This window comes from Nyctereutes procyonoides, unplaced genomic scaffold (assembly GCF_905146905.1).
Source record: "Nyctereutes procyonoides isolate TBG_1078 unplaced genomic scaffold, NYPRO_anot_genome, whole genome shotgun sequence".
In the NCBI taxonomy this organism is placed as follows: Eukaryota; Metazoa; Chordata; class Mammalia; order Carnivora; family Canidae; genus Nyctereutes; species Nyctereutes procyonoides.
The window spans coordinates 50,429,160-50,444,538 of NW_026575121.1; the positions used below are offsets into that span (position 1 = coordinate 50,429,160).

General features: G+C 45.3%; 2 protein-coding genes across 11 annotated transcripts in view; both read right to left on the bottom strand.

Annotated features, from left to right (window-relative positions):
• Positions 1-108: 108 nt before the first annotated feature.
• Positions 109-15,379, bottom strand: part of GGACT (gamma-glutamylamine cyclotransferase) — a 38,221-nt gene continuing 22,950 nt past the window's right edge. For 3 of the 10 annotated variants that reach the window (XM_055335985.1, XM_055335984.1, XM_055335986.1), the window contains one exon: positions 109-2,097. In XM_055335985.1, the coding sequence (XP_055191960.1) occupies positions 1,613-2,097 (485 nt within the window). In that variant the 3' untranslated portion in view covers positions 109-1,612. Of the gene's footprint in view, positions 2,098-3,092; positions 3,340-3,720; positions 3,882-13,977; positions 14,030-15,379 lie in introns of those variants that run through there. The other 7 variants (XM_055335983.1, XM_055335981.1, XM_055335982.1 and 4 more) reach the window with 5 other exon arrangements.
• Positions 7,105-8,572, bottom strand: LOC129516537 (heterogeneous nuclear ribonucleoprotein D-like). The gene has a single exon (XM_055335979.1). The coding sequence runs from the start codon at positions 8,238-8,240 to the stop codon at positions 7,350-7,352; it is 891 nt and encodes a 296-aa protein (XP_055191954.1). The 5' UTR covers positions 8,241-8,572; the 3' UTR covers positions 7,105-7,349.

Below are 15,379 nucleotides of genomic sequence, written 5' to 3' on the forward strand. Positions count from 1 at the left end.
ACTGGCTGTGCCTAGACTTTAAATACTAGTGTTTCATTGTGATCTTTAAAAAAAAAATCTATATAAATCCTAGTTCTTTGCCTTAGTTTCATTAAATAATCATTTGCCACCTCATAATCTGATTACCTACGTCTCCTGGTTGAGGCCCTCACTCTGGTCTGTGGCTATACCTGACTTCCAAAAGCCTGTGCAGGACCCCCACCCAGGAGCTTGGAAACCCCCTGCCACCTGCCCCGCCTCCCCCAGGCTTTGCTGGGGCTCCCTGGCCTGAGAGTGGTGGGTGTGGCTGCCAGAAGCCCATCAGTTGATACCCATCCTTGCCTTTTTGTGTTTTTGTGAAGCAAGTTTCCAATTAAGAAAAAAGGGCTAAAAATACTGATGGTGTTTTTGTGCCAGATGCAGTTAGTAATCATAGTCTACCATTAAGTTGAAGAGCAAGTGAGCTCTCCCAGCGGAGAACGAGGTTACTAAGGATCAGCAGCTGCGTTTTCACTGCTTCTGAAATTCTTGGAATACATTTCATACTTTGCTGGTAAGTAAGCAGAGGCAGAGGCGTGTGCTGATCTGAATCTACACTGACAGATTATCAGATGGAGGTGGGTAGTAATTGGTACTTCGTGCCTTGCTAAAATTATTTTAAGTGCTGTTTGTATTTGGAAGCTAAGCTTTCTGTCAGGCCTGAAGAACAAATTACTAATGTGTTGGTTCTTCTCTGAAAGGCCCCCGTACTCCCTAAACACCGCTCCCTCTGGGGGCAGGGACAGCACCTTGCCCCTTGGGCTCGGGTCAGCTTCTAGCTGACATCAGACTGCTCAGCACTATCTGCCAGCAAGTAGGTGGCTTGTTATATTGCTAGGTTATAATGAAAAGAACCTTCTACCAAGTAAGTAACAACCCCCCCCCCAAAAAAAAACCCCAAAAGTAGTACCAACACTTTTAAATTCGGTTTCCCAAAACATCCAGTTTAATGTTACATGATCATCCTTAGTAATCCCTTATTTAATAAGGTTGATCTGAAAATTGTGAATAATGATGTTTTATATGCTTTAAAACTACCCCCAAAACACAGTATGTTTTTCTTGAGATTATTTTATTAATGCTGAGATAACCCAAATCAGTTTAAAAATTCATCTCACTGTGACAGGTTAGAATCAATACAGTGGGGTTGCTAAAATCTAGCTGCTACACAAAGTCTACATTTTAAATGTTATCTTCAGATCAAAGCAAAGCAAAAAAGAAAGAAAGAAAAGTATGACATGAGTTCTTGAAATGTCATTTAGGGGAATTAAAATCCTGGATCTTCCTTATCCCATCCATTCAAGCCCAGGGCGTTCCTGAAGCAGCAAGCAACAAAGCGCTAGCAGAGAGATGGGCTTCAGGCATAATCTTGTGATCAGTATGTCAAAATATTGGGGAAATCGGCTACAACTGAAAGAGAGATTGTTCCTTTTCCCACAGATTTTTACAACTGTGTGTTTCAGGGAGCATTATTCCACTTGTGCATTCAGTGGTGTGGTCCGAGGGGAGGCATCCGGGGCTTACCATCTGTCCACAATCTCATCATCACCAGGGCTCCCTCTGTCCCCTGGTCAAGGAGCAGTCCTGGCACTTCTCACCTGTTCTCCCGTGGATTATAGCGCAGCCCATGTTTCCCGTGGGAGTCATAGTTGTCATGGGATGGGAGGTGGACCCACTCAGGTGAGTAGGTGCCTGTGCTGTACACGAAGCACTGCAGGGTCCCGTCTGAGGCCAGCGTCTCCTCAGGGGCTCCCTGTGTGTCCTCCCACTCGAGGACGGCGATCCTCACCAGCATGCGCTGGTACATGTCGGGGCAGCCCTCAAACTCATCCAAGAAGCGCAGCATCTGCTCATCCACAGCATAGATCTCCCCGACCACACACTGCCCCTGCCCCGGGAGGTTCAGCAGACGTGGGATGTTGTGCTCGCCAGCAATCACCAAGGGGTACGGTTCCACCGTGCGGCCCCGGCCTTGGAAGGCCGCGCAGCCGTTGGTGCCATCCAGCAGGACCTTGTGGTTGGGCTGGCCTCTCTTCAGAGTCCCATACACAAACACAGGGGCCATGCGGGCCACAGAAGCTGCGGGAGAGAAAGGAAGCAGACTGTACACACTGTGTGTGGCAGAGAAGGATCTTTCCATCTTAGTGGGGGTTGGATACTTCGGGAAGGGCTCGACAGGAAGTACTCCAGGCTCTGTTGGGCCAGCAGCTGCTCACGAGCCCCGCACAGCCTAGAGCCCACTACTCTTGCCCCTTGTGTGGTGGGCCCTACGGCTCCAGGAAACACCAGCCACCCTTTAGAGTCTTCTGGGCGGAGGCACTCATTTACGACCATACCTGCCAGAAGGAGACTGCCTGCCTTGGGATCAAGCCCTGCAGAACTGCCGTTTCTTAGGCCGGTTCATTTTCAATCTTTTTGAAAAGACTTTAAAAGTTATACCATAAATATATTTTATTAGAAAAGTTAGAAATACCAATAAGCAAATATATGTACATACACATGTGCATAGACACACACGTATAAAATAGTCACATGTAGTCGGCTACAAGAGATTATTCAGGTGTCAGTACTAAATTTACAGTCTGGCCCTGGCAGTAGGACCCAGTAAATTTTAACAATCACACCTTCCTTTTCAAGGTCCTAGAGGGTAATGAGGCTTCCCTGTGACTCACTGTGACTCAGCGCGGCAGCCTTGGCTCTTGTCGTGAAGGTAAATATTTATTGCTCACTGGGGTCTGGGCCACAGATTGTTACATAATTGATAAAAGTCATTTGTGTTAAAGTGACTCAAACCAAACTAGAAATGAAGTTAAAGTGGGCCTCTCCTCAGGGCCTGGCATCTCGCTGCCCTACATGCCCAGCGCTGTGTGAGGACAGCAGGCTTTGGAAGGAAGACACCTTGCACAGGAATACAAGATGCATCCATGTGCTGGCAGCAGCCTGCCCCCTGCCAGGAACACCTGGAGGGTGACACCCCCTAGGTGCCAGTCACCTGGCAGGTGGCCCTTAGGGGAAGTCACATTTGGCTCACAGGAGTTGCACTTTTTGGTGTGGGGGTCTCAGCCTCGACTCACCTCCTCAGGGCGTCTGGGGAGGGTGCACGGCCCCCACAGACCCGCTGCCTCTATCACCAGCCTGCAGAGTGTCAAGAGTTGCACAGGTATCGGGTAAACTGCGGTCGGACAGGCTTGGCTGTGAGAGCAGCACCAGGTTGGCCGAACATGTGCATACCAGGCAACATTGGGACACCTTGAGCAGGACAGGGGACATGGTGGGAGCTCTAGTTCTAGTGACTCCAGTGACAGGAAGGACAGATTAGAGCTGTGGGGTATGACAGGGAGGCATGCTGGGCATGAGAGTCTGGAGGTGAGTCAAGGAGAAGATAGAGTGCAGCCATAGAGGGAAAAGGACATTGTGGGCACCAAGGAGCTGAAGGTGACAGGGCTGCTGCTACAGGGGACCAGAGAGGATGGGCAAACCTGAGCACAAAGAGGGCGTCAGGAGGAGCCACGAGGGGTGGGGGAGGCTTGCGCCAGCCTTGGAGACAGACATTCAGGAGGAGCCTCCTGACTCCCCCAACACTTGCATCCCATTTGCTGGTGCCATCTGGCCACAGCTCCTCCAGGGGAACCCAAGGTCCCTCTCTCACCCTGGTCGCCATCACTACCCTCGCCCAAGGGCTGCCCCCAACCCCAACCAGACCTGCCTTTGTGTTCCCTGCAGCCTTGGGCCCTCCGCAGGGGGCACAGAGGCCTCCCCCGGCTGGCCTGGAGCAGCACCCAGCAGCCCCGCACCACCCCGACATGCTCTCCGTGGTCCCTGCTCTCTGAGGGGCTGCTGGTCCTGGTCCCGGCGGTTAAGAGCTAGAAGGAAACATGGAAACATTAGGTCTAGCGATGCCCACACTCAGGCTGGTGAGGATCTGAGTGTGCACAGCCAGGCAGAGCGAGTCATCATGGAGACGCGCCATCACTGCTGCCCGAGCTCTTCTCCTCTTTAAGTTTTTAAAGTAATACGTGTCCGTGATGTCAAAGTCCAATAGCTTTACCAGAACAATTAAGCCACCTACCCTTTCCACAGCCTGGGCGGGGACGGGGGGAGGGGGGGGCAGTACTTTTAAGCCTTCAAGCTGTAGCATTTGGTGTTTCTCTTCATATTGTTGACTTGCCCTGACTTCTTGATGTTTTAAGTGTTACCTGCCAACCCCCGAAGCAGGTGAACAGAGTGGTTTAAGGCACAGACTTTAGAACCCCATTGCCAGGGTTGTGACGTCAGGCAAACCACTTAACCTCTCTGCCTCGGCTGTAAAAGGAAGTAATGGCAACCTGCTCAGCAAGTGAGTACACCCGGGCCGCACTCCCCGCTGGCTCAGCGGACTCCCGCTGTCGCTGTTCCCGCCTGCGTCTGGCGCACCGCTCTGCCCCGCATCCCTCCGGCTGACCCCGTCACAGTTTTGGTCAAATCCATATTCATGTCAGCATTAGAACTATGTAAACACTGTTCTCAGATAAGGCACATAGCGTACTATCATTAATTTCCTTTCTTGGACAACTTTTCTGTTTTTCTTGGAATTAAAAATTGCTTGCAGCTTTTTCCCTCCTCTGCTCAAGCTTCTCTGACAGTAATTCAGCCTCTCGGTTTCAGAGTTTCAGAAAGCATCCTTTCAGCATTCACCACCGTTAAAGAACAAAAGTCAAACTCTGTAGTGTGAAGATGTAATTGCCTGTATTACTCGATTCATGAGTCAGGCAGCATCCCACCGGGCACACGGGCACGCAGGAATTGTACTAAAGGGAAGGCTCCAGGATGGCCGGTGGGGCAGGGAAGTTATTAGCAAAAGAAAAGGACTGTTCTGGGCAAGGGCACCTTCCCTCGGAGGGCAGAGGACAGAGGACAGGAAGCCAGGCGGTCTTACTAGCAAGTTACGCTGCTCCGTTCCTCTGGGGATGGAGGAGGGCTTGGGTGACACATTACCTCATAGGTGCTCATCAGTCTAGAGAAGTTACTAAGGAAGTCTGACAGCACAAAAAGGTCAGGTATAAAGTCCCGGTTTAGTGACTTAGCCTAAAATGCAGCCATTTGGGGCCTCTTCTTTTTTAAAGTTTATTCATTTAAGTAATCTCTATACCCAATGTGGGGCTGGAACCCACGACCCCAAGATCCAGAGTTGCATGCTTTTCCGACTGAGCCAACTAGGCACCCCTGTATCTCTTTTTAACCACTACCCACTGGTTTCCATTCATGTTCCCCTGGAGCCCATCCTGCTCCTGTCTGGGTACTGCTGCCTTCTGGGACGTTCCGCGATGCCATCCAGGGCTTCTGTGAGCCAGTGCCAGAGCCTGGCACTTGGATCCCATGGCCCCTTCTTGGTCGACTCCCTCATTTTGCTGAAGCTAATTCTTTCCCACCTTTAATTCACAGCGTGGCTCAGGAGAGAATTCTAGAAACAATTTTCTTCAGAACTTTATTTTTTTGTTTAAAAAGCCTTTATTCATTTTTGCTCAGGGAAAGGACAATCTCAATGTCAACTTGTCACCTATTCATAAATTTTAACTTAACAGGATTCACTGCCCTAAAGACACTGCACCTACAGACTTTTGACAACATAACTTAAAATGAAAATCTCCCTTGTTCCCTAAGGTTGCATGTTTAAAGAATAAACAGTCCCTTGCAATAACCAACCTTGGTACTTGGCCTAAGTTTAAGGTCAAATAGCAAAACAAGAGCAAAAGGAGGCCAAGTGCATTGTAACTTGATAGCCAGCAAGTACAAACATCGTTGAACAAAGTTGCAGGCACCAAATAAAACAAAAGGCAGGTTCATCAGCAAGAAAAATTTACAGTTCGAAGGTGAGATCAACTATTCCACATGTGAACATGTAGGTCAATACTAGAGACTAATGTGGAACCACAGAAACAAAACTTCTATCTTAGTACCAACTAAACTGAACGTAAAATTCAAAACTTGAAATTACCCAGAAATTCTCCAAAATCTAAAGCTAAAACTGCCTCTTGATGCACCAGAAAGATGTTTTAATGACTGGGTCACTTAGATTTGCACCAACATACGTAAAATTTGAAGTGTATTTCCCCCCACTACTCTTTCCTATGTCTGAATCTGGGTATGCTTAACTACTCAGCTCATGCACTAATGCATTAAAAATGATGAAACCTACTACCATGACTTCTTAAACTCACACCACCTTAACAGTTAATACCCAAAATAGCTTCCTGAAAATGCCCCAATATCAAACTTTTTGTTCAGTTTGGTGCTTGCTGTGACAATACAGAACAGAATACAACTAATTTCCTCAGCCACTACATTTCCAAGTAACTGAATTTAACTTTTGCTCAAGTTTCAACCCACCTATCTGCCAAAATGCTTGTTAAAATTTAACCATCTCTGATACTTTTTTTTTATTTTTTTAATTTTTATTTATTTATTTATTTATTTATTTATTTGTTATTTATTTATTTATTTTTACATCTCTGATACTCTTAAACTGCAGCTCCTATACACAGTTTAACAGTGCCTTTCCCTGTGTCTATCTGGACATTTTAATCAAGAGAATTAAAGTCATGGTATTATGATTAGCCAAAGCTCTTCCTAGCAGACTGATTCTGATTTAGCATATAATAAATGGCTTCCCAGAGATAGAAACAAACAAACCACAATCTTTTCTATTCATGAAAGGAGCTACCAACATGCCTTGTGCCAAAAAGGTGCACTTTTCCAAAAACACAGTCCAGAAGATTGATGGTCAGCTGGAAATCTTCCACTAATGACAACATTAAGACAAGCTCTCCGGATACACAGAGAAGAAACATTAAAAGTATGGTGGAATCCTCAGCAGGGAAATGAAGCCTTAGAGAATAGTATACATCTAACAAAAATGGGGAACAGGGTGACACTGTAGCTGGCTATTCATAAATGACCACAGATTTTCCTCATGGACCAAAAGTCCCTACAAAATAATCTGCGCCTCAATTATTGCTTATTTTAAATTACACTTTTACAGAGCTATTTAGTACCTGACACAGAAAAACAGTCACATAAGGAAGCATTTATTTGAGGTTTAACATGAAATCATACAAATAAAATTTGTATAAACACAAATCCACACTGAGTCGTAACACAGATAGCAAAAGACGAAGTAAAAACAAAGGAAACTAATTGGTGGCTATATACAGTTGGACGTGGTTGTGTCTTGCACACTAGAAAGTCTTTTACAAAATAATCATCTTAGATCAACAGAAGACCAATCTTCAATGTTGTCCTGCAAGATGGGTTAACTTTAAGCAATCTCCTCCTGTTTTCTCCAATGTCCTCCTTTAGTATGGCTGGTAATTGTTTTGGTAATTGCCACCCCCTCTAGACGCTTTGCCGTAAGGGCTCTGTTGGCCACTGTAGTCTACATATCCCTGTCCATAGTTATACCCAGTATGATCATAGCCGCCATAGCCACTATAGTTTTGATCACCACCATAGGCACTATTGTAATTTCCATATCCTTGATCATAATAGTTATTAAATCCCTGGTTCCAGTTTTGACCCTGACCTCGTCCACGACCCCTAGTACCACCTCGTCCACCAGCTGCAGCACCTCTTCCTCCTTTTTGTTGTTGCTGTTGCTGCCTATATACCTCTTTGGGTTGTGCAACTTTGATTTCACACTTCCGAGAACCAATTTGATGATACCTGCTTTCTAACAATTTCTTTACTGGCTCTTCGTCTGTATAGGTAATAAAACAAAATCCTCTTCTTTCGTTTCTTTTTGTATCCATGGGAAGTTCAATATATTCAATCTCTCCAAAGGCTCCAAAATATTCTTTAATTTGTTCTTCAGAAGTATCTGGGCTCAATCCACCCACAAAAACCTTTTTGGGGGGTTCTTTCCCTTTTAAAGCTTTGGCCCTTTCGGGGTTTATCAACTTGCCATCCAGTTTGTGTTCTTTCAGTTCCAAAACCTTATCAACACTAGCAGCATCTTTGAAAAGCACAAATCCAAATCCTCTTGGTCTTCCAGTCACTGGAACTGTTTTAATTGTACAGTCTACAACTTCCCCAAATCGAGACAAATATTCAGTCAGATCTTTCTTGCTTGTATCCCAGCTCAAGCCTCCAATAAACATTTTACCGTCATCCTGCTGATGCTTGCTCACGTTGATCTTGGATCCCTCTGCGAACTCCTCTATGTTGCTGTACTCGTTCATGTCCTCCATGGTGGCGGAGTTGGCGGCCGGGGTCGGCGCGGGGAGAGGCAGAGGGAGAAAATCCTCAAGTAGACTCCTTGCTGAGCGCAGAGCCCTGCTCGGGGCTCAATCCCATGAGCCCGAGATCATGACCTGAGCTGAAATCAGGAGTCCGACGCTTAGCCAATGGAGCTGCCCAGGTGCCCCACTCCTTGTGGGTTTTTCATTCATTGTGCCAGGAACTTCCATCTGAAAACTCACCATCTTGGACCGTGGGAAATTTCCTTCTCATTCCTACCTTCTTGTTCTCTTTCTCATCTAATACGTATTCCATATCCTGGAATAATTTTCCCGTTTTCTCTCTCTCCTCCTTTTTTTTTTTTTTTAATTTTTTTCTCTCCTTTTTTTCTAGGTATTTTTCTTTTTAGTCTACTTAACTCCCAGTTCTTCAATGAGTTTGTGTCTATCTTTGCCATCATAGTTCTTTCCCAGCTTCAAACTGCCTCTCATCTTTGGGAAAGTATTATCATAGGTTTGGGTTGTCGTTTGATGTTTTCATCTTTGCCTGCATTGACTTTGTTTTGGTGTTTCTTTACAGGTTTTCTTCCAAAGCTGGTAATCCTTGGCCGCTGGCTTTTCATATTGAGAATCTAGACATCATATAGGAAATGAAAGCTGTGTGTGCAACGTTGAGGACCTGATGGTTGGCAGGCCTCGTGTGGGGATTCTGGGTGCAGGTTTGGGGGTGGCAGGTAACACAACCTGTAGGTATGCAGATATTCCCTTGGTCTCCATTTTTAGGGTGCCACCTAACCTCACCCTCAGCCGGGCCCAGTGCCCCCAATACGAAGCCTCTCTGGACAGCATACCCTCTACTCCCTGCTGGGAAGAGGAGACTGGGCATCTCTGCTCCCTTTACAGACTTTTACCCTTCCCTGACTGTCATCTTCACACGCCCTTGGGTGCAGTGTTTCCCGGGTGGTCTGCTGTACCAGGTGGCTAGCTGCTTGCTTCCTTCGCACTGTGCAGGGGTTTGGGTTTCTGGTTTCTCAGGCTGCTAAGGCATTTTGTCTTCCAGAATGTTGTTGCCCTCCCTGGCCTTCTGTCTTTATATGTCACTGGAGTGGCATTTAGGGAGAAAGCAGGACTAGTGGAGCCTGTTCCTCTGCATCTCCTCCTTGGGGAGCCCTCCCTGACCACCCACTCCACTATTTCACAGGCCCACAGACCTTCATCTTTCCAGAGGCTCAATATGAAATGGGACACAAGTGGAGGTTTGGAAACCACTTGCTTAGAGGGGCGCTGAGAAGAGTTTATGGCTCCACTGATCTGGCTATGTTTTAGATTGCCAGTAAGGTGGCAGGTGGGCACAGGGGGCTGGCCAGGGCAGGTGGGGGGGGGCAGGTGGGGGCAGACCTGCAGAGGGGAATCATCTTTGGCAGGCAAGAGCAGCCTAGGAGAGGGAAAGGCCAGCAGGGCGCTCAGGGAACCGCAGGGGTGCACACTACAGGGGAGCTGAGTTTGTCACCCCACAATATGCCTCTTTGGTGGGAGGATTACTTTAGGCTGATTATATTTTATGAAACACAGGAGAAGCTCTGAGATAAGTAACTCTTTTAAGAAGAGTGATTTGCATTTCTAAGGGGTGTCTCCATTTGTAAGGTTGTCCTCCTACCTGTCCCGGCAAGAGGGGGATGACTTTCCATCTCTAGAAATTCTATCTGTGCCAAAGGCAGAGAATGGGAGATGCATAACCTTACCCTGTTCACTGAGCTCTGCCTGCAAACCTCCCACAATCTGCTCCTGGGCCCCAGTGTCCCTCGTGTTTTAGCAGGAGACAGTATCTCAGGGGAGGGTGTGGCCTTTGGGATGTTATTCCTTTTCCTGGGTTTCCCGGGGTATACAGGAGAGACACATGTTATAAAATTTTTGTGTTTCTCTCCTGTTAATCTTTTACTACAGGGAGTACTAAAGGTAGAGGGAAAATTCGGCTTCCTACATAAGGACTGAGACATAGTCTCCCCTCTCCTGTTTGCAGTGAAGGTCAGGGGAAATAAACTAGTAAACAGGCAGCATCCAAAAAAAAAAAAAAAAAAAAAGTGGAGCAAGGACAGTGGGAAGGAGTGCGCCCAGGGCGTGGTGAGAGGCCCTGCCTCAGAAGGGACAGATGGGTGGCCACAGGGATGTGAAAATAGGTGATGTCATCTGTCCAGGGCGGGTGCCACCAGGGCTGAGGACCTGCAGAATGGAAAGAGGTTTAGAACAGCCCTCCTGGGAAAAGCCTGGGCTTTGGAATAAGAGCCATAGGATGCCAGAGCAGGTTCTTTGCAAAGAAAGCACCGTGCTTCCACGACTCCAGGGACAGCTCACCAGGACTACACAGGCTGGCCTACTGAGGGTGACAGGAGGACAGAAATTGCAGTTAGGGAGCTGGAGAAGATGGTACACCTGCAGGGCTGATTCCTCCCAGCGATGCCCGCCAGTGCCATCTCTGTAGGTGGGGGAACCCTGCTGAGGGGAGGGGAAGGCTCAGGTGGCTGAGATGAGGCTCCAGTGCTCTGCCCTTCCGGCTGACCCCAAGGCCACAGATGAGTGCCCGTCAAGCACAGCCTAGGACTCAGGCCCTGTGGTGACAGCGACAGTTTACAAAGGACACTCCCGACTATATTCTTGTGTCTCTCTCACTTCTTTTCACTAAATTTTGATAAACCAATTCCTTCTCTGAATTTATTTTCAAAATTTTAAAAATCATAAAATACACAAAATATAAAATTTACCATTCTAACCATTTTTAATTATACAGTTCAGTAATGTTAAGTACATCCTGTCTCTAAGACTTTTTCCATCTTATAAAACTGAAACTCTATACCCCCTGCCCTGTCTCCCTACCCCTGGCAACCCCATGCCACTTTCTATTAGTTTCATCACTCTGGGTACCTCATGTAAGTGAAATTATTCAGTGTCTGTCTTCTTGCGGCTAACTTCACAGAGCATAATGTCCTCAAGGTTCCATGAGGATCCATGCTGCAGCCTGTCAGAATTTCTTTCCTACTTAAGGCTGAATAATACACCATCATATATAGGTACACCACATTTTATTCAGCCATCCTCCAGTAGATATTTGGGTTGCTTCCACTTCTTGGCTATTGTGAATAATGCTGCCATGAACGTGAGATTGCTGGATCATATGGTTATTCTATTTAATTTTCTTAAGAACCTCTTTCTGTTTTTCCACTAGCAGCTGTACCATTTTTACATTCCCACCAAGTGTACAAGTGTTCCAATTTCTCCACATCTTTGTCAGCACTTGTTCCTTTTTGTTTTGCTTTTTTTTTCTTTAAAGATTTTATATTTATCCAATGAGAGACAGAGAGAGAGAGGCAGAGACACAGGCAGAGGGAGAAGCAGATTCCCCGCAGGCAGCCTGATGCAAGACTGGATCCCAGGACCCTGGAATCATGACCTGAGCCCAAGGCAGATGCTCAGCCACTGAGCCACCCAGGTGTCCATTTTGTTTTTTTGTTGTTTTTTTGATGGTGGCCATACTGGTGTGAGGCAGTATCTCACTGTGGTTTTGAGGATTAGTGATGCTAAGCATCTTTTCATCTGCTTATTGGCTATTCGTATATCTTCCTTAGAGGAAGGTCTCAAGTATTTGCTATTGAATTTTAATTCTCTAGCTCTTCTGGATATTAACCTCTTACCAGGCACATGATTTATAATATATTCTCTCACTCTGTAGGTTGCCTTTTCATTTTGTTGACTGTCCTTTGATGCACAGTTTTGAGCTTAGGTGTTGTCCAATGTATTTTTACTTTTGTTTCCCATGTTTTGGTGTCATATACAAGAAATCACTGCCAAATCCAGTGTCATGAAACTTTTGCCCCATGTTTTCTCCTAAGAGTTTTATAACATTAGCTCTTATGTTGTTGGTCCTTTTTGTATGTGGCATACAGTAAGGGTCCAACGACATTCTTTTGCATACAGAGACCGAGTTTTCCAGTCGTTGTAAAGATTGCTCTTTCCCCCTTGGTCTTGGCACCCTTACCAAAAATCATTCAACTATATTTGCAAGGACTGATTTCTAGACTCTCATTGTCTTTCATTGTGTCTCTATGTCAGTACTGCCCTGTTTGTTTGTTGTTATTTATTTATTTTTTATTTGAAGATTTTATTTATTTATTCATGAGAGACACAGAGAGAGAGGCAGAGACACAGGCAGAGGGAGAAGCAGCCTCCATGAGGGAGCCTGACGTGGGACTTGATCCCGGGTCTCCAGGATCACGCCCAGGTGCCAAACTGCTGAGCCACCCAGGGATCCCCTGCCCTATTTTTTATTGCTGTAGCTCTGCAGTAAGTTTTTTGAGATAAGTAAGCATGAGAGCTCCAGCTTTGTTATTTTTCAAGATGACTTTGCTTATTTGGGGTCCCTTGATATTCCTTATGAATTTTAGGATGGATTTTTCTATTTCTGCAAAAATGCACCTTTAGAAATTTTCATAAGAGCTACTTTAAACCTGTAGATCACTGTGGGTAGTGTTAGCATCCTAACAATAGTCTTCCAATCCATGGACATGAGCTTTCTTTCCATTTATTTGTATTTAATGTTTTTAAGCAACATGTTGGTAATTTTCAGTGTGTAAGTCTTTCACCTCCGTGGTTATGTTTATTCCTAGGTATTTTATTATTTTTGATGTTACTGTAAGAGGAGGAATTAGTTTTTATATTTTCAGATTTTCCATTGTTAATATATAAAAATGCAACTGACTTTTTGTGCACTGATTTTGTATCCGGCAGCTTTGATGAATTCATTTATTAGTTCTAACAGTTTTCTTATAGAAATCTTAGAGCTTTCTACATATAAGATAACATAAGCAGTGATAATTATTTTTACTTCTTCCTTTCTAATTTGGATCTCTCTCATTACTTTTATTTGCCTGATTGTTTCAGGTAGGACTTCTGATAGTATGTTTAATAGCATCCTTATCTAATTTCTATTCTTAAAGGAAAAACATTGTCTTTTATTTTTGAGAATGAGGTTAGTTCGGGGTTTTTCATATATGGCCTCTATCATGTTGAGGTAGTTTCCTTCTATTCCTAGTTTAAGTGTTTTCACCACAAACTGGTGCTGAATTTCGTCAAACTTTTTTTCCCTTCATTTTGTTAATGTGCATTACATTGATTTTCTTATGTCGAACCACCCTTGCATTCCTGAGATAAAGTCCACTTTGTCATGGTACATAATTCTTGTAATGTGTTGCTGAATTCTGTTTGCTAATATCTTGTTTAGAATTTTTGCATCAATTCTCAGCAGGAATATTAAAATGATAAAAATATCTACTACTATACTACTACTAGCTTATATACTTTTCAATGAAGCCTCCTAAAAAATGAATATTCTGCATAATAAATGGGAGAGGGAATCATGCCATATCAATTACTGGTTGGGCCTTAATGATTTTTCAGAGCCAAGGATACCTGGGAAGGTGCTGTTACATAGAAACGATTGTGGGTAGACCACAGATTAACTTTAACTCTGTGGAGAATCATTCCAGCAGCTTTCTTCCGCAGAAGACAAGTTCTTCTTGTGAAAGAAAACTTGACAATAAAAATTAAACTTCTTTTCTAGGTAATAATGCAGCCTGCCAAAATGACCAAATTTTAATAGTCTATATTTCATCTATTGAGGTGTATCCTTTACTACTTATGTAAGAAAAGAATTAACATTTTGCATTTCTGGCTCCTTTCATAAGAAAAACATCATTACCTTTCTGATTGTGTTTTGAACAAACAGAGATCCTGCAGGAAGAAACTCATCCCTGTGGGGATTGAGAAAGGATCAGAGTTAAGCACTGAAACAAGCAATTAATTCCCATTAGAGGATGAAGGCACTCAGGTTCACTTTGAATCAGAAAAACAAATTGTGAATAAAATCATGTACAACCAAGAGGTGACTTGTCAAAGTTAATAACTTAGAGAATGGAAGGGAAACTGAATGCACAGGAGAAACTGCACACCACAGGAAGTGCAGGCCAGTGAACTGGAGAGGTTCTGTATTGGTGGGATAAGACCCACCACTCTTTAAACGCCACAGTCATGTGGGGGCAGGGGGTTCCGGTGCCTGACCTTCCTCTAACAAATGCAGTCTAGGAAAAAAAGTCTCACAGTGTTTTCTACCTGTTAGGTCACCATCCCCCAGGCATGGATTTCCCTACAAAAACAATGAGAGAGAAGCAGGGAGACTAACATTCAACGTGGCATATGTCACTCTCAGGTAGGAAAGGCGGCTCTGAATGACCCCGAGTGCCATCTCCTCCAATGATCTGATCAATGCGCACAGGCCTGAGTGGAGGCTGTTGCTGCACCAGGGTCTTGGCACCTTCCACTTGGGAATCAAAGAGCCCCCAAACTGAACCCGTCCCAAACCCAACTGTTTGGGAGTGGTGTGGACAGCCGGGGGTCTGCAGGGAGCGGGGGACAGGCTCAGAGAGTCTCAAAAAGTTTTACTTCAGCAAAACGTGGCTACTTGAGTATCGTTGGTGTTTAAGAAAACAAAGCCAGTCCTGGATGTGCTGCTTGGCCTGGCGCTGCAGGAGATGCCTGTCACTTACTCAGCAGTTCTGGTCTACAGGCGCAACCCATCTATGGTTTCATATTTCATCACTGAAGCAGAAATTGAAAGTGATTACAAGTCATTCCTATAATTGTTGAATTTTTCCTGCTTAATTTTTTTTCTTAGCCACCTGGTGGTAAGAGTGTACAAGGCAGGGTTCGGCTGAAGGGTTTATGATGCTAGTTCATACACAGTGACTACTGCGCGTGCTGAGGACCTATTCGGGAACACATGCAGACCAGGTGAGCCCAACAAGAAAGGGGCTAATACTGAGATCTTAAACTTATCCGCAAAGGGACTTAAACGGACATCATTTTCTAACATGAAGACAACCTTTAAAGAAAGGCGCCTCCAGAGAATACTCCTCCCGCGTGGATTAAAGTGTAACGATCCAGGGAATGGCAGTTGTCTGTTTTCTTGGCCACCAGCAATGGCCACTGCCTGCCGTAAGGGGTGCAGGATGCGCGCGGCCTTGTGCTCTGGGCCGTGGCTCGGCACGGGGCCGGGCGTGTGCAGGAGCCTCCGGCAGGCCTGACCCGTGGGGCCAGATCTCAGC